The sequence below is a fragment of the Palaemon carinicauda genome, chromosome 4, assembly GCF_036898095.1.
Source record: "Palaemon carinicauda isolate YSFRI2023 chromosome 4, ASM3689809v2, whole genome shotgun sequence".
Taxonomy (NCBI): Eukaryota; Metazoa; Arthropoda; class Malacostraca; order Decapoda; family Palaemonidae; genus Palaemon; species Palaemon carinicauda.
In genome coordinates, this window is record NC_090728.1 from 168,555,434 (window position 1) to 168,579,626 (window position 24,193).

Consider the following 24,193-nt stretch of genomic DNA (forward strand, 5'->3'; position numbering starts at 1 on the left):
GTAGGGGGAATATTTAGTTTGGGTTTAATTTCAAGTAGCAATTTTATTTGTGAGGAATTTTCTTAGCTTATTAATTTCCTTTGAAATTAATAATCTAGGAATAACACTTTTGAAAGGGGAGAAGTCTGACTTCTCCGGGGGTTTTTTCCCTCCCAATACTGGCTCCCTTGTCGTGGGGGGAGGGCTTACGAGTCAGCAACCACTGGCTCAACCAAATGCCAGTACTTCTTTTTTCTTCAGGTTCAGGTTCAGGTTCAGGTTGAGGCTTTGCCTTTGCAATGGCGCCTCTGTGTCTTCTAGTTTTGTGTGTTCCTTATTTTCACTAGTTTTTCTCTTTTCATCCACATTTGTTGTAGTACACTTTTCTTATTTTCAATATTTTCTTCACAAAAAAGGAATTTTCCAACTGTTTGTGCACTATCTTCTTCGTATGGTTGTTGGAGCTCAATTGCTTTTATTCTTATATCACTAAACTGTGGACAATATAATATAAAGTGGTTAGCATTTTCTTCTACATCACAGAATACACAGTTTATATTTCCCTCTTGGTGTCTGTTTCTTATATTCAAGCCCAATGAGTTTGTCCTTGCTCTGAATAATAAAATTGACGAAAATGTATTGTCATACACTTCCTCCTCCTTGATTTCACTTTTCCAGTTTTTATACAAAATTAGACTCTCCTTACACTCCATTTCACTCTTCCATTTGCTTGTGTCCCATTCTCTTGTTGTCTTCTTTATGTCCTCTTTCGTACGTCTCTTGACTTCTCTCATCGCCATCCCACATTTTTCAGCATACTTCTTCACATGCATCCACCACTTCCTCTCTTTTTCTTCCATATCATTGACTATTGCTGTTAGTAGGTCCTTTTCTCCCTTAAAAATGCTATTAAGGTACCTCAGCTTACCATCCATTACCCTTGTTTTCATAGCAGATGCTCCTACATCCCCTCTCAAGGCTACAATTGCTGTATTCTTTATACCCCCTAACATCCTTCTATACACTCCATTCTCTATTCTCTGCAACTTTTCTATTTCCGTTTCCGTTAAGTTAATCACATTTGTTCCATATAATATAGAAGGTAGTGCTACACTTTTCCAGTATGTTTTCCCTATCAGTATCTTATTACAACTTTTTTCTATGATCGAATATGTAAGATTAGGTAGCTTTTGCGCCTTAACTATCATTTCACTTTTCTGTGTTTTGAACATATTTCTACTATCATCTACCTTGATACCTAGGTATTTAATATTGCTTACTACTCTTATTCCCTCTATATTATCTGGTTTCTCCTTCATATTATATATATAAGTACGCTACTTTTGTCTCTATTTATGTCTAAACCACACTGCTTTCCTATATCTATCACTTTCCTTGTGTTTAATTCAGCACCTTCTATATTCTCAGCAAGCACTAGGACATCATCAGCAAAAAATAATACTACTAGCTTTATAATATCATTTTTAAAACCATTACCTTCCTTTTCTACTTGTTTTATAATCTGATAAGTAATTAATTTGAATAATGTTGTAGAGGCAGTACAGCCTTGCTTTATTCCACTACTTACGCTCAATTTTTGTTCTACTCTCTCCCCTATGTCTAACGTAGTCGAGTCTCCCACATATAATTCAGCTATAGAGTTTAGCAAAAACGTGATATGTGTCACATGTATATAAGAGTCCCACAAGATTGTGCAAAACGAATTCAGGAGAGTTTCTTTAGATACCTATGGAATGGAAGCTGTGAAGCAATTGAAAGAAATACCGTATACTTACCAAGGGTAGAAGGAGGGCTAGCAATGATGAATATTCTACATAAATCGAAAGCAACTATGTTCAGAACTTTCTTATGATTAAGTGTTATGGTTTTTAAATTATATATTTCTATTGTAAGATAAAAGCTTGAGTGTTAATGGAAGCTTAAAAAGATATAGAGATTGTACTTGATGCTTTAAGGAACGTATATCGTTTAAAGAATTAACCGAAGGTGTCTGTTGAAGAAATATACTGCTTACTTATGAACTGTAAAGACTATTAACAAAAGATAGAGTTATTGAACCCGCGTTTTATTTGGACACAGATTTGGAAATATGTAAGTAATAAGTTCGTTGATAAGAAGAGCAGAGATACAGTTTATCAATATCTTCCTGAAATACTTAATACCAAAGATAGGATGCATAATTATGATGAAAATCTCGAATGAAGATAAATGTCTCTTTTGTGGTTATATTGAAGATAATATTATATATCATCTCCTCCTACTCCTATTGACGCAAAGGGCCTCGGTTAGATTTCGCCAGTCGTCTCTATCTTGAGCTTATAATTCAATACTTATCCACTCATAATCACCCACTTCACGATTCATAGTCCTCAGCCATGTAGGCCTGGGTCTTGAATATTTAGCAGGCATATTCTTATAGATTGACTAACTTCTCTGTCTAAATTTATACCTTTTCTACTTTGCTCTGCTTGCGTTCGCTTCTCTCTCTCTCTCTCTCTCTCTCTCTCTCTCTCTCTCTCTCTCTCTCTCTCTCTCTCTCAATTGCAAAGTTAGTAGGAAATTATCATATTCGTAATGCATAGTTATTTATTGCCAATTTCGAGGGAAAAGGGCCAGAAAATATTTCAAGAAATAGAAGGTCAATATTATCGTAGATTTGGCTCCAGAGAATCCATTTACCAACTCCATCTTCAAGAAACCAATATTGATTCTCGATCATTCCTGACGACCTCCCGGAAACATTCTGGATTACATTGATTTTCCTATCTTTTAAGATTCCCAGGATACTGAAAGTCTTCGAGTCTCCCTCATTAGAGCAATGAGGGAGACTCGAAGACTTTCAGAATCCGGGGAATCTTAAAAGATAGGAAAATCAATGTAATCCAGAATGTTTCCGGAAGGTCGTCAGGAATAAGCGAGAATGAATATTGGTTTCTTGAAGATGGAGTTGGTAAATGGTTGTTGGGGAAGACTTTCGGTTCCGAGAGATTTTCACAGTATCCAGAAGCGTGGGAATTTTGAAAAATTGAAAAATCGGAGAAATATCCCAACCTAGGGTATATAAAGATAGGGATTCGGTTGGCACGTTGATTGAGAACTGCAGGTAAGTCTTAGAAGGTCCTTTGTGCATAAGGTAAGTTTGGCGGACCTAGTTCTCAATCAGAAGCAACGATGCCTAACACTCTGAAGAGGAAAGCTCAGGATGGTGAAGAAAGAAGAGGGAACTCCCCGAAGAAGAAACGACTTGGGGCAGAGAAGAAAGGAGGAGAAAGAATGGCTAAAGCTGGTACGAAGAGAAAAAGGATGGATGAAGAGTCAGGGATGTCCCCAAAGAAGGTGAAGCTGGAAGCCGCAAGTGACCCTGACAGAAGGCTGAAGCGGAGTGATATCAGGACAGGAAGACTCCTTGGAGAAGGTTCCTACGGAAGGGCCTTCAGATGCAGGATCAGGTTGAAGAGAGTTTGGATAGATGGTGTGCTGAAGGTCTTGAAGGATAATAGACCGGCACAAAGAGCAGCTTTCTTCAGAGAAGCGGAATGTTTAGAGAAGCTTGCTGGAATTGAAGGAGTTCCTGTTCTGTATGGACGGCGGGACACGAAGACTGATGTAGCCATTGCCATGTCCTACAATGGCGGCTACACTCTGGGTCAGTTTATGCGTAAATACGCAGAGGATGTGCAGAGGATTTTTGGTGTGCTGGCTAAGGTGGCTGAGATTCTTGGGGACATCCATAGGAAAGGCCTTGGTCATAATGACTTACATGCTGGCAATGTGATGATCGAAGAGAGTGTGTGCCCGGAAGACCTGGAGGCCACTATAATAGATTTTGGATTTTGTTTGCCATTCGGAACGAGGCTGTTTCCAAGGCCGATTAAGGATTTCGAGTCATATCATTATGACCCAGTGCTGAGTAAGGATTGCCGACGAACGAGCCCAGAGACGGACATCTTCTCGTTTGGGAAGCTGATGGAGAAGATACCTGGATACGGAGAAAACCAGGTTCTGAAGAACCTGGTCAGCAGGAGCTTGTCTAGGGACGTAAAGCGGCGGCCATCTCTGGAGGAATTAAGCAGGAGCCTGAGGATGTTAGAAAATGGACAGAAGGTGGGTAAGACCAGTAACAGGTTTGTTCAGTTTGTTTGTAATCTTTGGTATAAGGTAGTGGACTGTTACTACGGTCTGTAGGGGGAATATTTAGTTTGGGTTTAATTTCAAGTAGCAATTTTATTTGTGAGGAATTTTCTTAGCTTATTAATTTCCTTTGAAATTAATAATCTAGGAATAACACTTTTTTCCCTCCCAATACTGGCTCCCTTGTCGTGGGGGGAGGGCTTACGAGTCAGCAACCACTGGCTCAACCAAATGCCAGTACTTCCTTTTTTCTTCATGACTACTTTTTTCTTCATGACTACTTTTTTCTGATTGCCTATATCATAAGCTTTTTTGTGCTTTGCTGTCCTGTGTGGTGCATTCATTTTCTATTGTGTGTGTGTGTGTTCTGTACCGAATCTGTTTGTCTTTTGCTACCGTTCAAGAATACTTCTGTTTTATTCTTCTGAATTCAATTTAAATTTCTACTCGATCTTTTTTCCAAGTTAATATCTTTTATCAGTAGCTATTCAATTGAGCCTCTTTTTTTTGTTTTGTTATATTTTTCACCTTAATAATAATCTAAATCATTATATTATCCTGACTACAGCACGTTTTCCCTACTTGTTTATTATTTCAAGATTATCCTTAGGTTTTCTCAAATTTCCATATTGTTTCCCTTTGGCACAAAAATTACAGCTGCGTTCAAAATAGTTCTCTATATTTTTTCATCTTATTTGTAGATTTTGTTTCGTTTTTTCCTACCAAACTTTTCTCGCCTTTGAGTTTCTTTCAATACGATTGTTAATTGCGAAACAGTTAAGGTGAAATGCCGTCCTCGCCCGGATGATACAGTTGGGGGAGATGGGAGAGGGGGAGGGGGGCAGGGGAGGGGGTAGGGTTTCTTTTACCAAGTAGACTTTGAACATCAAATGACCATGCTATTCAGTATGAATATGATGGCCTAGATCAAGGGCTACCAACTCTTTTGTTCTTGTGTAGCCCTTGGGCTTTTTTTATAGATTCCTGCGTACCCCCCAAAATTGTGTATTAAAAAAAACGCCTAAATTGGTATTGTGATATAATTCTATCATTCAAGGCTCAAATCAAATGACACTATATATTCCAAAGTAGTGGCTATTCTACCATATCCAATGTACCCCCTGAAGAGTAAAAATGTACCACTGGGGGTATATGAACCTCAGGTTGGGAACCCCTGGCCTAGATTAATGGTCAGGTATTTTCTAATTTTGCGTCGTATTTACCACTGCTTGGATATGAAAATGCCATTATGTTGATGACGCACTACGTTGCCAGTAATACATTATTAGAAGTTTTGTTGTGTTCGGTTTCTCATGCCTTTTATGGATAGAATAGACCATGACTTGATTTCTTAAGAAGTAGAAAGCCTTGTAAGGAATTGATTTTCAAACAGAAAATGTTCCTTGGTATAACTTAAATATGTGAGAAATAGCTTAAAGGTGGGATCTAGTTCAATTATGCTATCAGATGAATATATCATTAAGTGATCTTCTGAAAACATTAACGCCTCAACTTCCTTTCGTTCATTATTCCGATGTCGATCATGGCCATACCAAAGAAATTAACAAGCAATACCATTCAGGGAATTTTAACGTAAAGTTCTTTTAGGTAAATCTTTTCATCGAAAGGACGATAATTTTAATCTAAAAAAAAAAGGTTTGGTATAATTCCCTCAGAACAATTGTTAGTCCTACATAGAATAAATGTCTGGACGCCCTAGATAGTTGGCTAACCTGTAACGAGTGAGAAGAATATTTAAGCCGAAAACGACTTTGATTACTTTTGTAATTACTAATACATCTGTTAAAGGAAAAGATAATGTAAATGGAGTTAAAGATAAATTTAATTATCATTCTGAAAGGCTGCTTGATGTTAATGAAGGCAAATGGACAGATGAGAAAAATAAACGAACCTACAGAATCATTAACATTTGGAGACGAGAAATAAAAAAATGAAATATTAGAATTTAGAAAAACTAGAAGAATTTTGTCCTACAACAGGACTTACTATGATCATAATGTTTTGGTATCATTTCATGATGGTTTATTGCAATGTAATAAGCTTGATTGGAAAGAAACTTCTGAAAGGTCGACAGAATTTACTTTTGCTGTCGTTATGGTACTATAAGAGCGAAGATAATAGTAAAGAGGCCTGGCGTAACATTAACGTATTTCTTGCACCTGTAAGGGTATGAAATAGACAAAGTAAATTACTCGAAAAAAATTATAATAGCTAAATTTGAGAGTGAATTCTAGCTATTGGATTAAAGTAAAATGAAGTTTCCGAATCGAAAAGAATAAACGGAAAGTAGGCCTAAACCTGAGACAGAAACTTTAGTAAAGATCTTGAGAAGTCATGGCTGAAATAGAAACGCATTGTATGAATGGTAATTTAATGACAAAAAATTAATATTTCTTATGCTGAAAGTGAAGCTTGATCACAAATATGCAGATTAGACGGAAGAATGAATCGCATAGCGCAAAGTGTGTATCTCAGACAAGACTAGTTTATCTTTTATTAATAGCATAGCGTGTTGTGAATTGGTTCATGGTATAATAAATGAACGATGAATATAAAAGAAAAGGTCATATGAATAGGATGACTTTTGTCGTAAGAAGAGAAGGTGCAAATTGAATGTGAAATGGCTTATATTTGAGGGTGAGTCATTAGCGCTCTTGGGGTAATGGCAAATGATTTTTAAACAGTTTGAAGGTTTATAAGTAAAAAAATAAAATATTTCATGATATAAGAAAGGAATTGGAAATTATAAACTACATCCAAAAATTCTGCATTACGGGAACTAATTATAATTGTTATAATTAGTTCCTAAATTGAAACGCACTAGGAAACAAACTAAATTACTTACTTTAATCCTCTTGTAGTTAAGTTGTTAGAGGCGTGAAAATTAACACTGAAGATGGACAACACAATCACTGAAAGTGGAACCTATCTTTATCTGTGCGTGTATAAATCATCGGCCTCCAGGAGAAGGAGTATGAACTGGATGTTTTGCGCGCGCGCGCGAAAGAGAGAGAGAGAGAGAGAGAGAGAGAGAGAGAGAGAGAGAGAGAGAGAGAGAGACCAATGCATGATCGGGAGTGTAAAACAGCTCCTTAACATCCAGGAACCACAGGACTTGTACTGGACGGATGGAGTGCTACTGAGAAGAGGCTTCAGTAAATGTGTATCATGTGTCAGTGAAGATTGGAAGGACGCGCAACGGATTTATCTCTGATTCGGCAGGTTTTGTGTGAATGGGGCAGTGCCTGGTGAATTGTTATACCGTGAAGCCAATTCCTTATGTGAAAATTATCGTCATTGATAAGGTAGCCTTTACATGTATGTATATATAACTATATTGTTTTTTTTTATCTATGCCAAACTGGTATCATTGAATATATATATATATATATATATATATATATATATATATATATATATATATGTATATATATATATATATATATATATATATATATATATATATATATATATATATATATATGTGTGTATATATATATATATATATATATATATATATATATATATATATATATATATATATATATATATATATATATAAACTCTCTCACACATACATACACACTATATACTGTACATTATGCACGCGTTTATTGGTTCACTTCAGTTGTATTTCCGTAATATAGATAAGAGCTTGGTTTTATCCTATAGTTAGGCAATAAAGTCAAGCATCTCTTGTGTAGCAGCTTAGATTAACATTTACTTCCATGTCACGCGGTATCCTTTCTGGATAATTCGGGCGCAAGTCACATTCGTTTTGATCCTTAAGATCAAGGACCCGGTCTCGGGCTGTCAGGAGTGTCTTAGCAAGGTCTACAGACCTTGGATCTTAAAAGTATTCCTTGAATTGATTGAAGTAATAGTGAAAGGGGTTGTTCATGCAGGGTGATTAATATTTTTGTCTCTCACAACTTACTCGTAATATAAATAAGAGAAAGAAAAAAGGAAATCAGTTTAGACAGATTGTTTGTTCTGGTGCTACCTGCGTAAGTTTATCATTGGTCCAAAGAATTTTTCGTTCTTCGAGATAATGTTAAAAGTATCTACAGCCTTCAGTGTGAAAATGTTCCTTGGCTAAAGAATGACTGCGTGTAAATTTTATTTCCAGAAGGATTCTGGACAGGACATTTTCTGCCTACAATACTCCTAAAAGAGGGTATCACTATTGGCTAAGACAATCTTAAAAAGTTTAGGTAAATTTTGTGTAGGCTTTGTGAAGCCAATGCATATCTGATGTTTTGCTAGGTTAAAATTATGAAATGTGTAATAATACATGTAGAATTTGAAATACGTCTATGAGGGAACTTGGAATTTAGAATAAAATGAATTATGGACACGACTAAAATAAAATGTATGAACCACACAGTTCATGTCTAAACGGGACCGATGTAGTCAGAATGATGTCAACAGGATAATGTTATCCATATCATTTACTTTTTAGTTCAATTTTGTATCTTTAAGACATGATACTAATTAAGAAGAATATAGCTGACTGAATAAATGCAGTCAATCGTTCTCTATAAATGGCGACAGGCGAATAGTTAGGTAACTATTATGCAACCGTATCAGCACTTTTAAACTCCGGTATTGCGTTCTTCTGGTGAGAGAATTGCAAAAATTTGTTTTTGTCACAAGTGCCAACTTTCGTGTCGTCTTGTGAGAGTACCAGCCCTCAAAGTAAGAAACAAATCTCTTTCAAAACAGTTCCGGACCAATCGAAATGGTTCATCACGAGATGCTTTTAAAAGCGAGTCTTTCAATGAAAAATACGAAAACATGTCAAAATATATAAAATGTCTTTTCATACATATCTATTAAATGCATAAGAATACTTTGGTTAATACTTAATACTCTCCTACAACACTAGAATATTCATGAGAAATTACAGTACTCAAGGAACATGAAAATAAAAGTGATATTATTCAAATGATGTTAAAATAATTTAACTGGTAATTGTATTTAATGGCGTTGCTGATGAAAAGAACAATTCAATACACGGAAAAAAACTATCGAACGCCTCAAAATTTCTTTAACTTTTATCTGTTTTACGTAGAAGATGGCTGCCACCCATTGCAGTTGTAAACATTGAAACTTCCACCCTCATTCTCGTTCTCAAAATTTTCAAATCTAACATTTCACGAAGCTTTTCGGGCCCAGGAAAGATTTGTGCAGTGAAAAATTGATTAGAAATACACGATTGATCATAAAGACTACGGTATTACGACAATCACGTGAGAGGTGGATGAATTGGTCTCGGACTGTCTTCACCTGTTGCTGTTTTTAACAGAAAGAAAGAGGAGGATGCCTTGTTTAATCTCCTCATTTTATCTCCCACCCTTTATATTTTCTTGTTCGATGTTAGTTTTAGCCCCTTCAAGCATTCGGAGCCTTCGCTAGACACCCGTCTCTCCCTACCTCAGGCCTGGCTCGGCGTTGGCTGAAGCCTAGCCTAATAAATCGAAAATGGAGCAAGAAGACGAGAATATTTCGCTATTACTGAACATGGGGTTCCCTGACGTTAGGGCGATTAAAAGGGCCCTCAAGATGAGTAATGGTGATGTTAATGAAGCTGTCATCTCCCTCACTGAACAACCTTTGACATCCTACAACACGGTTGGAGATTTAAGGGATGTGGACATGGCTGATTCTTCTGGTGCACCGCCATCATATGAAGAGGTAATACTATGATAGACTTGCCTAATTTAGTTAGCTAGATTACACAGAAATATAGGGTATTACTGTTTTCGCAAACCCAAAATCCCAGATTCCCACCTGTGTCCATGGGAAAGGGGTTGATTGGTTCCATAATGGTAGAACGGCTTACTTGCAGTGAAAATAAAGGTCAGATTCGACGAAAGTGCATTACTTTCTGTAGAATAAGATTTTTTTTCTCTAAGAAATGTTGTCCCGTGTTTTGTTATAAAACTACCCAATATGGAAGTAGTTGTACAGTAATTACGAAGTTCAGGCTAAACATGGACAATGTTAGGCTGTATATTTAATGGTTTCTATGTAGATCAGGTGGCGTATCTGGTATCTCAGAATAGCTATTGAACGAGGCTGGTGTGATATTAACGGTCCATTAAATACATGTTTAATAAGATCTTTTGGGTTAACGGTAAAGGGGTACAGCTGTACGCATGGCATTGTGCACTATACCTCTTATATGCTTGATATGTTTATTACAAACAATATGATGATATGTGCACAATCCCTCGTGTAGGTACAGCCTTATACACATTAGTTACAATAGTTATGTCTAGCCTATACAATATTATATTCATGATACATCGAATACAGTTGGCCCTCGCTCTTCAGGGGTGTTAGATAACAGAGACAGTTGCGAAAGGAGAGAATCCGTGAATACTTGCTGCCCTGGAGTTTGTTAATGCCTAACCTAACCACTCACTGCCCATTGCCTGTGTGCAGTCGACTAACATACTAATTACTGCCTGATATTGCTTTTACTTGGTTTATATCACAGTAGAAGTATTGTATTAATGAATGAACTTATTCCAGTAAGTGTACAGTACATCCTGATTTTATTTTTATTGCCGGTATTATTGTATTACCGGTGCTTTAAAAATGAATTCGTTAACATTAAAGCAATTTAAACTGAAATGCTACGAATTTTGTTTATAAACATCAGCTAACAAAATGTAAACATCGAGTTATGGTTGCGTTCTCAGCAATCTATTAACTTTCTATTTCCTTAGTCTTCGATAATTTTAATGGTATTGTTAATAATGGTGGTAATCAAATTTAGATTAGCATATTTATTTTTTTATTAAATATCCACCATGAATCAAACTAACCCCACTCATTCTCAAATCAAGCACCATCTTCTTTGTCACATCATACTGTCATTAGCGGTGCTTTTTTATTGTAGACTAAGCGCAAATAAAATGGCTTTTCTGTTATGCGATGTGTAGAAATTTTTAGGGATTTGGTAAGTAAAATATTTGTAATAACATCTTTACTAAAAGCCCTTAGTAATGTTAGTTATTGCTGGAATGTGTAAATGCATTTGTTTTCATTATGATCGACGATGAAACGTAAACAAAACAACGTTTTCTGTTCTAGGCAGCGTTTATTAGGAAAAACTTAATATACAAACACTCTTATTTGAATTATTTTGAATTACGAAGGATAAAGTAAGTAAAAGAAAATTATTAACATTATTATATCATAACCCATACTTGGTAAGATATCTGTTGCTGCAAAATCAAACTTATACACAGATGTGTAAATGCATTTATTTGTTCGTTATGATCAGTGATGAAATGTAAACAAAGTAATGGTTTCAGTGTTACGTTGTGTGTTTAGCAAAAGCATGATATAAAATGGTCTTTATCTAATTTATTTTGGATTTTCAAAATAAAGCTAGCCTATGTGCTAATGGTCGTCTTATGTGTGGAAATATACGATATTTTTCTGCTTGTGCAATGTGCAGCTAGACTATTTTCAACAATATATGCTTAAATAGACTAAAAACTGTTGTCCTGAATCTGACCTTCTGAAATGAGGGTGCGTCTTATAGGTCGTCAAATACGGTACTTTTCGTGAACCCGCATATATTCTATTTTTAAATATATAACTTCCCTGGTAGTTACATATATATAGCTTAAATCCCGCGTTTCGTCGCTCGCACGGCAGAAATTCAAATTTCGCGGCAATCGCCGCCATGACAGTAGGGGGTCTTACATGAGCGCCATCTCTCATAGGTTACCAGAACCTTTCCCAACATTCCCCAGAAATTCCCTGCCGTTGATCTAATCAACACCTAGGAAATTCGTTTCGCTGATATATTACTTTATTCTACAATTTGGTGAAGTACCTTTTGTCTGATTATTGTTAATGGCTTTCGCTGCATTTCAACTATCGAAGATATTGAATAAGATAGTTTTTTGTTGGTTCAAGTTGGACAGTTTTATTTTAACTTGATTTTCAAGATGGCTCCTCTGTTGTTAAACTTTGTGTGTAGGGCTAGATTAGCTTTCAAGCTGCTTTTGATTCCCACTCAGTATGTAGCAGAGGACATGTATGTATTTGTTTTCTTTTCTATGTTCGTAAGATTGAAATGGATGGAATCGAGGAATTTTTTCCCCCTACTTTATTAACTAACGAACAACTCTTAAAGAAAGAGTAATGGAAGGAAAAACATTTAAACATTAAAACATCATAACGTCACAATTATGTGACGTAAACTCGTAACAGAGCGAGATCTGAATGCCTTGAAGGAAATCAGTCCGGCATCGCGATGACGTCACAATCCTGTGACGTAATCTTCTTAATATGACTTGCAATATGTGAATTATTTTCTTTTTCTTGCAAGAAATGTTTAAAATATTAACTTACTAAGCTTAAGTATTTTAATTTTTTATAATGTAGGGAAATATATTATTTTTAAGTATATATTTTTCCTATTAGTATATTTCCTTTAGTTAATTTTCAATTTATATAGAAATTTCACGAGCGTACAGTCAATTTACGCTCGTAGTACTCTTGACGATTGTTTTTGTATCACAATACTTGTATCGTTATTCAATATTTCGATTTTGACAATACTAATACTGTATTAATCATATAACCTATTGTATTTTCTTTCTAGCCCTTGGCGAAAGAGTATAATCTCTCGCAACGGCAGATCTATTATGATCTAATGTGAAATAGTTAAAAGTGCTAGTGTTCAATGGCACGTAAAATGATGCAGTGCAGTCAATTTACGCTACATAGTATTCTTGACGATCGTTATTGTTTGACAATACTTGTATCGTTACTTAATATTTCAATTTTGAGAATACTAATATTAATCATATAACCTATTGTATTTTCTTTCTAGCCCTTGGCGAAAGAGTATAATCTCTCGCAACGGGCAGGTCTATTTTGATCTAATGTGAAATAGTTAAAAGTGCTAGTGTTTAGTGACATGTAAAATGACGCAGTGCAGTGGAGGGTGCGTTCGTTTGTGTCCGTCATACTCTTAGCCCGGGACCTCTTCCATGCTCCCCAACCCTGGGAGAAGGAAAGTCGAAAGGCGAAGGGAGATGGTCAGACCTTGATCAGCGAATGACCGTCCCCTCGAGCGATTCTGTTGACGTATCCCAGTACGCTCACCCTCGCCAATGGAAAGGCGAGGTAAAAGTGTTATCCTCGCCGTTGGTTGACGCGAGACTGGCGTTTTACGTTTTCCCGTCCCACTATGACAAGAGAGAGGCTCGTCATGGGACCGAGCGTCAAGATCGCTCCCTCACAGCGATCTGGACGCGTTTTTCGGGACGCGACATAGATCTTGTCGCTCCCTCGCAGTATGCTGGACGCATGAGGCTTGTGGGACGCATACGGCATGAGGGACGTATACTGTATGTGGGTCGCATGCTGGGCGCATACAGTAGGCCTATGCTGGACGCATGCAGCTTGCTGAACGCATGCGAGCGGGCCGCTTCCCCGCGTCAGGTTCGTGAACGTCTTAGTTCCAAGCACGCTCTCGCGGCAAGAACGCACGCGAGCTGCAGCGCTCATGGACGCTCCCTCGCAGCGATCTAGTTGTGTTACGGGAGGCGGTAAGGATTTTGACGCTCCTTCACAACATGCTTAACGCTTGCAGCATGCTGGATGCACGCGAGCTGAACGCATACTGTACACACACTAGTAGGACGCTCCTCCGCGTCAGAATCGCGTACGTCATAGTTCTGAGCGCGCTCTCGCGGCAAGACCGCACGTGAGCTGCAGCGCTCATGGACACTCCCTCGCAGCGATCTAACGCATGCAGTAGTCTGGACGTATGCTGGACGCATGCAGTCAGGATTTGTCCCCACAGCATGATAGACAAACAGTTGTCTCTCCTTCGCGACTTGCTGGACGTGATGCTAACGCACTTGAGCAGGACTTAACCTCGCAGCATGGAGGTCACGATGTTGATGCTTCCTTATAGCATGATAGACTTATGCTGGAAGCACTGGAACCTGTCTCTCCATCGAGACTCGCAGAACGTAAACGTGATGCTTTTTCACAATTGGATAGTATCCTTTACGATGTTCCATCAGGACAGGATGAGTTCTTTATGCAAGACGATAACTGACAGGATGACGCGGTTTTGTCTCCTACCCTTTCGACTCAGGAGATCGATGTTCCTTTAGCCGAAGTTTTAGAGGACAAATCTCAGGATTCGCTGTAGGCAGCTGACCTTAAAGCTGCTGACAGTTTTAACATCTCTGTATCCAGAGGACTTTACTCAACCTATGCCTGAGAGCCTGCTCTCTCAGTTTTTGAAGGGCAGACCCCAAAAAACATCCTCCCTCAAGAAGATGGTTCTTGCTAGATCGGTTAATAGAGCTTTCTCAACTCTCAACCAATGGACGTTCAAGAGGAAGGATCTAGGGAAGGCCTCCTTTTCCTTTCCTCCAACTAGACTGGCCTCCAGATCTAGTGTGTGATATTCGACTGGGGAAATTCTCGGTTTGGGAGTGCCTGCCTCCTCCCAGGGAAACTTCTCCAGACTTGTTACTCCTCACGCAGGTTTAGCCATGAGCAAGTCTAAGATTATGTGGTCCAATTCTGAAATGGACCATCTACTGACGGGAATTTTTAAGACAATAGTCTTCAGCCTTATGGACTGGACTCTCGGAGCTCTTGCAGAAGCCACAGACCCTAAGAACGAGGCTCAGATGCATCTGATTGCCTGTCTGGATAAGGCCGTGAGGGATGGCTCCATCGAACTTTCCACCCTTTTCACGGCAGGAGTTCTTAATAAGAGGGCTATGCTTTGTTCCTTCTTATCTTCAGGTTTGTCCCTTGTTCAGAGATCTGAATTTTTATTTGCTCCGTTGAGTAATCATCTTTTCCCTCCTGACTTAGTGAAAGATTTGTCGGCAGCTCTGGCACAACAGGCTACGCAAGGTCTTATCTCTAGGACTGCTAAGAAAGTCCTCCCAGCTAGCTTTTTAGCAAGGAAACAAAAGGAGGCTCCTCCCACTCGTCAGCCCTTTCGTGCGAGAGCCCCTTCAAGGGGAACTCAGAGGATTGCGGCTGGAGGTCAAGCTCGCAGATTCCCAAGAGAGCAAATCAAATCAAGAAAGTGAGACATGCAATCTCCAGACACTAGTGGGAGCCAGGCTTTCCCACTTTTGGCGAGAGTGGAGCCAAAGAGGGGTGGACATCTGGACGATCAATGTCCTCAAGGAGGGATATAAGATCCCCTTCCTTAGAATACCTCCCATGTCATCGATACCCTTAGAGTTGACAACAACCCACTCAGGGAACAAGGCAGCAGCTCTTCAAGAGCAAGTGAACCTTATGCTGTCGAAATCAGCCATAGAAGTGGTAGAAGACACCTCCTCGGGTGGGTTTTACAACAGACTTTTCCTAGTTCCGAAAAGCTCGGGGGGATGGAGACTTGTTCTGGACGTCAGTCCATTGAACAAGTTCTTCAGCAAAGTAAAATTTGCCATGGAAACTTCAGCGTCAGTCCTTGCAGGCACCAGACAGGGAGACTGGATGGTGTCATTGGATCTGCAGGACGCGTACAGTATTTCCATATCCCGATACACCCGGACCACAGAAAATTTCTAAGGTTCGTGTTCCTCAAGACCACTTATCAGTTCAAAGCACCCTTTTTTGGACTGAGCACGGCTCCCTACGTTTTTACCCGATTGATGTCCGTGGCTTGCTGCCTTCACTAAAAGGGAGTAATGATTTGTTTGTACCTGGACGACTGGCTACTCAGAGCAGAATCACAAGTAAAGCGTCTGGAGGCTCTTCAAATGACAATGTCCTTAACGCAACAGTTAGGTCTGATGATAAACCTGGCCAAATCTCAACTAACACCCTCACAGAATATCATTGTGCGCCGGAAATGTCGCAAGGACTTTCCCCTGGTAGTCACCCGACTATGGTTGACGATCCCTCGCAGCGATCAATACAGTACACAGTTCAGTTCGCACACACGGTGCATTAAGTGTCTGATCTATCTGAACTAAAGAGGTCAATTTCGTCCCTGTTTGACGCATACGATTCTCGAATAGGGGTCTGTGGGTAGAGTCTCAGAGGAAATGGCACATAAATATCAAAGAGCTAGTGGCCATTCACCTAGCCCTCATTCACTTTCAGAAGGAAGTCCAAGGAAGATTGGTTCAGATCAACACAGACACCACTGCGTTGGCTTACATCAAAAAGCAGGGAGGCACTCATTCGGCCTCACTATACGAGGCTGCGAGAGATCTACTTCTCTGGGCGAAAGCGAGGGACATAACCCTGATTACTCGCTTCATAGAACGGGAGAAAAACGTCAGGGCGAATCTGCTCAGCGGAAGAAGGCAAGTTCTAACTACAGAGTGGACCCTGCATCATGAGGTGTGCACCAGCTTTTGGATGTTGTGGGGTTAACCCTCGATAGACCTCTTTGCCACACAAATGACAAAGAAGTTGCCGGTATTTTGCTCTCTAGTCCCAGACCAAGAAGCAGCCGCAGTAGACGCTTTTCTTCTGAACTGGGAGGGTCTAAACGTGTACACTTTTCCTCCATTCAAAATCCTGGACAGAGTTCTGAAAAAATTCAGGGAATCGCCCAACGCCCGCATGACCCTGATAGCTCCATTTTGGCCCATGAGACCTTGGGTTGCGGAGATGATGGAGTGGCTGGTAGATACCCCCAGAACATTACCAAATCGGAGCGATCTACTCAAACAGCCTCACTTAGAGAGGTACCACCAGAATCTCCTCGCTCTCAATCTGACTGCTTTTCGACTATCGTAAAGCTGGCAAGAGCGAAGGGCTTTTCAAGGGAGGCTGCACGAGCTATCGCCAGTGCTAGAAGGACATCCACTATTAGGGTTTACCAATCCAAGTGGGACATATTTAGAGTATGGTGCAGGAATAACAAACTTTCCTCTACCACTACCTCTATAGCCAATATAGCAGATTTTCTGTTGTATCTGCATACCATCAAGGGTTACCACAGCATGCTAGCCTCTGTCTTTCGTCACCGACACATTGACATGTCAGGTACCAAGGATTTTTCAGATCTCATTAGATCTTTTGAGACGACTAAGAGGAAGGACAATCCAACCCCCTCTTGGAACCTGGATGTAGTCCTGGCCTTTTTAACCTCAAATAGGTTTAAAACCTTGGACAAGGCATCTTGGAAGGATCTTACCAAGAAGACTCTTTTCCTAATTGCATTGGCTACAGCCAAAAGAATAGGAGAGTTACAAGCCATCAGCAAGAAGGTGGGCTTTAATGGAAACAATGCAGTTTGCTCCCTTCAGCTAGGCTTTCTCGGCAAAAACTAGAATCCTTATCGACCTTGGCCAAGATCTTTTACCATTCCAGAGCTATCTCACTTAATTGGATGGGAAAAGGAGAGAGGCCTTTGTCCAGTGAGAGCTCTAAAATTTTTATCTGCACGCGTCCAAACACCTGAGAGGACAAGTAGACAACCTCTGATGCTCAGTTAAAAAGCCCTCTTTACCTTTATCAAAGAATACCCTGGCTTTTTCTCATTAAGGTTTTGATAAGGGAAGCTACCAGAATTGTGAAGTAAGAAGTTTTCCCTATCCTTAAGGTAAAACCACATGAGGTTAGAGCTGTAGCAACTTTTATGGCTTACAAGCACAATAGGTCAATGAAGTCAATTTTGGAGGCTACTTTCTGGCAAAGTAAATCAATCTTCACCGACTGTTATCTCAAGGATGTCCAGACACAGTATGAAGATTGTTGTTCTCTGGGTCCTTATGTTACCTCCAGCGTCGTAGTTGGAGAAGGGTCTACTGCCTCTTCCCTATAACCTTTTTTATTATATACCCTTGCCTTTTTTCTTGTACTTGTGTTCACAGGCTGTCTGTGAAGGTTGTTGCAGCCTTTCACAGTCTGGGATGCAAGTCAAGTTAGTTTTTTTATGATGTGTGTTTTTAACTTTGGAGTAGGTGGTCAGATTCATTATCCTTGGCTATGCCAGAGTAGCAAGGGTGGAGGTCTTGCCACGCTAAGGTCGAGGACCTTGTGGCAGTCCCACAGAGACTTTTACAGCCCCCTGAGTGGATCGCTGAGTCTCTTAAGGAATGCAGGCAAATGAGGCGGAATAACTATGAAGCCAGCTTCCTTATCAGGTAAGAACCAGATTATTGGTACTACTAATTATAGCTATTAATAATTATACAAATTCCTGATGGGATGAGGTTTTCTACCCGCCACCAATGGTGTCAATCAGCTATATATATGTAACTACCTGGGAAGTTACATATTTAAAAATGGTATTTTTATTATAAAATTAATTTTTAAATATACTGTACTTAGCTGGTAGTTACATATATAAAAGGGCCCTCCCTCCTCCCCTCTGAAAACAGGGGCATGGAATTTCTGAGGAATGTTGGGAATGGTTCTGGTAACCTATGAGAGATGGCGCTCATGTATGACCACCTACTGTCATGGCGGCGATTGCCGCGAAATTTGAATTTCTGCCGTGCGCGCGACGAAACGCGGGATTTAAGCTATATATATGTAACTACCAGGTAAGTATATTTAGAAATTAATTTTATAATAAAAATACCATTTTTCATTTAAAAGGTTATATGGTTCTCTATGCCGCAAAAAGCGAAATCGTGAAGAATGGGCTCGTGTAAAGCGAGAGCTGACTGTACGTTATTGTTACTTGTTATGTACACGAATAATAAGGTAAATATATGATACTTTTATTTCTAGCCAAATACTGTCTTGTGATTTACCCATTTCTGACCATGAATATTGGGCAAACCACCTGTTCATGAGTTTTCCTACCCCGGTATAAAAACAATTATGGAAACCGCTGTTGGAAATCAGGTTTTTTGGTGTTAAAACACTAAAAAATAGAGATTGGCAGCAATAATACTGGTGAGAAATGGGTAATACAGTGAACCCTCGTTTATCGCGGTAGATAGGTTACAGACCCGACCGCGATAGGTGAAAATCCGCGAAGTAGTGACACCATATTTACCTATTTATTTAACATGTATATTCAGACTTTTAAAACCTTCCCTTGTACGTAGTACTGATAACAAACTACCTTTTAATGTACAGAACACTTAATGCATGTACTACAGTACCCTAAACTAAAACAGCCACAAATATTAAAGGCGATTTTATATCATGCGTTTCCTAAACACGCCAAAAAACACGATAAAAAATGGCAACCAATGTTTTGTTTACGTTTCTCTGATCATAATGAAGAAACAAAAGCATTTAGTGTACTGTACACATCTGTGTATAGGTTAGTTTTTGCATCGATTATATTGATTATACAGTATGTTGATTTTGTTATTACCAATGTTTTATTTAATTTTTCTTAGGACTTCCAAATGAAATGTTTTTCTTTATGACGCCGCCTGAAACGACGGCGTCATAAAGTACGCTTAGTAAACAACCACGCTCATTAAACAAAGAAGGCATTTAACGCGCATGATGAAAGTGATAAATAATGATATTTACAGTAAAAGCTTTTAGAAAATATGTTATTACAAATATTATTTACCGTATCTATATAAAATCATACAGTACATACTGTACGTAGCAAAGCAGGAAAACAATTTACGAGAGAGAGAGAGAGAGAGAGAGAGAGAGAGAGAGAGAGAGAGAGAGCGCGCCTTATTGCCTTATTTTTTGTTTGGGTTCCCCCAGGTCCCTCAGTGTGAGGCACCTCGTATATCCACCAGAGAGTTGCTAATACATCTTCCGGTGTATTTTGCATCTTCCAGTCTTGGATGGTCTGGGATGCATCTTAGGTATTTATCGAGCTGATTTTTAAACGCATCTACGCTCACTCCTGATATGTTTCTTAGATGAGCTGGCAGCACATTAAATAGTCGCTGCATTATCGATGCTGGTGCGTAGTGGATTAATGTCCTGTGCGCCTTTCTCAGTTTACCTGGAATGCTTTTTGGCACTATTAATCTACCTCGGCTTGCTCTTTCTGATACTTTAAGCTCCATGATGTTTTCAGCAATTCCTTCTATTTGCTTCCATGCTTGTATTATCATGTAGCGTTCTCTTCTCCTTTCTAGACTGTATAGTTTTAAAAATTGCAGTCTTTCCCAGTAATCAAGGTCCTTAACTTCTTCTATTCTAGCAGTATAGGACCTTTGTACACTCTCTATTTGCGCAATATCCTTTTGGTAGTGTGGGTACCATATCACATTGCAGTACTCGAGTGTACTACGCACATAAGTTTTGTAAAGCATAATCATGTGTTCAGCTTTTCTTGTTTTAAAGTGTCTGAATAACATTCCCATTTTTGCTTTACATTTAGCCAACAGTGTTGCTATTTGGTCGTTGCATAACATATTCCTATTTAAAATTACACCAAGGTCTTTAATTGCTTCCTTGTTTGTGATTGTCTCATTATTAGGTCCCTTGTATGCATACACCATTCCTTCTCTGTTTCCATAATTTATTGATTCGAATTTATCGGAGTTAAATACCATCCTATTTATCTCCGCCCATTCATATATTTTGTTTAGATCTCTTTGTAGTGAGTTCCTATCTTCATCACAAGTAATTTCTCTACTTATTCTTGTGTCATTGGCGAAACTTCTCACTACGGAGTTTTCAACATCACAGTCTATGTCTGAGATCATAATAACAAATAGCAGTGCAGCTAATACCGTACCTTGGGGCACACCAGATATTACCTGGGCTTCATCTGATTTCTCGTCATTTGCAACCACTATCTGTTTTCTGTTTTGCAGGAATTCTTTTACCCATTTTCCTATCTTTCCCACAATATTATGCTTTCTCATTTTTTTCTCCAATATGTTATGGTCTACCTTGTCAAAGGCTTTTGCAAAATCTAGATAGATCACATCTGTGTCTTTTTCATTTATCATATTATTGTATATGTTTTCATAGTGAGCTATCAGTTGGGTCTGTGTACTTTTTCCAGGTACGAAACCGTGTTGACCCATATTAAACAAATTATTTTTGACCAAATGGTTCATTATTTTCTTTTTTATTACCCTCTCATACACTTTCATAATATGTGATGTTAGACTAACAGGTCTATAATTGCTTGCCTCTAGTCTTGATCCACTTTTGAAGATAGGGGTTATATAAGCTAATTTATGTTTAACATATATCTCGCTCATATCTATACTCTGTCTTAGCAGTATTGCAAGTGGCTTCGCGATAGTGTTTGCAGTTTTTTTTAACAAAATCGCTGGAACTCCATCTGGTCCGGCTGCCGATCCATTTTTAATTTCGTTTATAGCCGTGACAATATCTGCTTCATTAATATCTATATCCGTTAGATATTCAACATTTTCTTCTCTCATTTCTGTTTCATTATTCTCATTCGCAATTCTTGGCGTGAACTCACTCTTATATTTTTCTGCTAATATGTTGCATATTTCCTTTTTTTCATTCGTTAGCCGTCCTTCAATTCTTAGAGGGCCTATTTCTATTCTCCTTTTATTCATCTTTTTTGCATAGGAGTAAAGTACTTTGGGGTTTCTTTTTATATTTTGAAGTGTCCTTTCTTCTAAGTCCCTTTTTTCATTTTCTTTCGACTGTATAATCTTTTGTTCTGCATTTTCTATCTTACATTTTATTTCCCTCATTTTCCACACATTTTTTTCTTTTGCAAGATTTTTCTTCCACTTTTTAATTTTCTGAAATAAGATCCTTCTGTCTCTTGGTATGCACGTCTTTTGTTTATTGTTTTTTTTCGGTACATATTTTTCAACAATTTTCTCCAGTATTTTGTACAGTATATCCGTATTTACCTGTATATTATCACTTATAAATACATTTTTCCATTCTTTATTCAGTTCTTCATTTATTTCTGACCATTTTATATTCTTACTGTAAAAGTTATATTTTCCATATCCTTCCCAAAGTTTTGTGCTTTTATTAATTCTGTGATCACTTGCTTTGGAATGAACTATCAATTCTATGACATTGTGGTCTGAAATTCCCGTGTTATACACTATTATTTCTTTAACATAATTCACCTCATTCACAAATACTAGATCTAGGACATTTTCCTTTCTTGTTGGAATGTGGTTTATTTGTTGCATATTATGTTCTAATAGCATATCTTGAAGCTTTTCAAATTGCCTCTTATCTTCTGCGCTACTATTACTATCTTTTTTATATGTATACATACAACCACTTTCTTCTATCCGTTCTTTCCAATCCACGAAAGGAAAGTTAAAATCTCCGGATAGGAGTATATTCCAGTCTTTATGGTTTCTACATATATCATCTATTTTTTCTATTATTGTGTCAAACTCCTTAGTGTTTGGGGGTCTGTAAACTACAATATTCATTAGTTTTTCAAATTCAAATTCTACCGCAATCAATTCACAGAGAGAGAGAGAGAGAGAGAGAGAGGAGAGAGAGAGAGAGAGAGAGAGAGATTGTTTTACATACGTAAATGTAAATTTTAAACAAAAAAAATATGATAGGTTACAACATGTATACTCTTCAGACTTTTAAAACCTTCCTTTTAACTTAATGCATACAGTACTAAACTAAAACAGGCACAAATAATAAAATGTTAGAATATTAAAGTAAAAAATAAAGATTGTTACTGTACTCACCACGAAAGAAGTTCAAGAAAAACTTGAATGATGATGGCGATGAATTTGCTGCACAGTAGAAATGATGATGATGAAGCTGATGATGTCTTCTACTGTGCAGCCAATGGTAGTATTTTACGTCTCTTCAGACGGAGGTGTCTTTTCCTGGGACACCTCTTCAACTTCTTCCTGGGGCACTTCTTCAATTTCTTCCGAGGGCATAGTAGTAGGAGGAACTGGCTCTTTTTTGCGAGGCTGGAAGAACTTTGTGATCGGAAGTTGCTGCCGCTGCTTCTTTTTTCTCTCGAAGAGCATCCTGTAGGGAGTCATGTGTTCATCGATCTTGTTGCAGAATTGCATAGACCGAACCATATCCTCGTCCCACTCTTGCGACATTTCTTTCACCTCCTTCGCAAGGTTGCAGAGCTTGGCAAGCCGTTCTAATGTTAAGCCCGTTTCTTCGACAATTTCTTGGATCTCTTCCTGTGTTTCACTGTCTTCTTCACTGGCCGATTTCGTCAGGTCTTCGAGGGCCTGCGGCCGCGTAACTTCTACCGTCTTTTAACATATCGAGAAGCGTCACCTTCTCAGCAATCATCATCATCCTTCGGTGGCGTTTAGGCTCACTACCAGCCTTAGTAGAAGCAGAACGCTTGGGAGGCATTGTACAGTAGGGTTTAACAGAAAGTTCAACAAAAAGTTGAACTTAAAACAGTCACGCACAGCACAGATTAAAGTTCACAATAACTTAACAACGTCTACACAGCGATACGGCGGGAGAGAAAGTGACCGCGAATACGTAGATGCTGGAAGTTGGAGATGCGGGCAAAACACCAATCACAGGCTAGATAACAAAACTTGGTTCTGATTCGTCATCTATCAGCGCTTGAACCAATCACAACCCGTCTTATATGCTACGTAGGTTACCAATTCAAAGTACAAGATACCCTACGTATACTGTACAGTAATAATAATAATAATAATAATAGTAATAAATAATGATATTAATAATAATAATGATAATAATAATAATAATAATAACAATAATAATTTTAATAACAACAACAACAATAATAATAACAATAATAATAATACAGCTTTACGTACGCTATTTTACGCTTGTTTTGTTGTAGGATTCTCTCTCTCTCTCTCTCTCCTCTCTCTCTCTCTCTCGTACGCTTATTCGAGATGTGATTTTTGCAACAAAGAATATTATTGGATGCAGTACTACGTACGTATACATACAAAAGATTCATGGAAAAGAAGCACATCCATTACATTTGTAGTACAGTAGTAGCCATCAGCAGCCTTACACCATTCTAATATGGTATGACTGCATCTGATTTGCGTTTCATGTTCGATTTGATTTTACTACGTACTGTACAGTATACAGTACTGAATTATCGTATGATCACATTCTCTTTTCGTGTTTTATTTCTTTCTGTGCTGAATTATATGTCATATGTAATGCAATG

The 24,193-nt window shown here is 38.4% G+C and overlaps 1 protein-coding gene across 1 annotated transcript in view; it reads left to right on the forward strand.

The window, feature by feature from the left end:
• Positions 1-9,228: 9,228 nt before the first annotated feature.
• Positions 9,229-24,193, forward strand: part of LOC137640180 (ubiquitin carboxyl-terminal hydrolase 24-like) — a 160,502-nt gene continuing 145,537 nt past the window's right edge. Inside the window, 1 exon segment of the mRNA XM_068372705.1 lies at positions 9,229-9,849. Within this exon segment, the coding sequence (XP_068228806.1) occupies positions 9,637-9,849 (213 nt within the window). The 5' untranslated portion in view covers positions 9,229-9,636.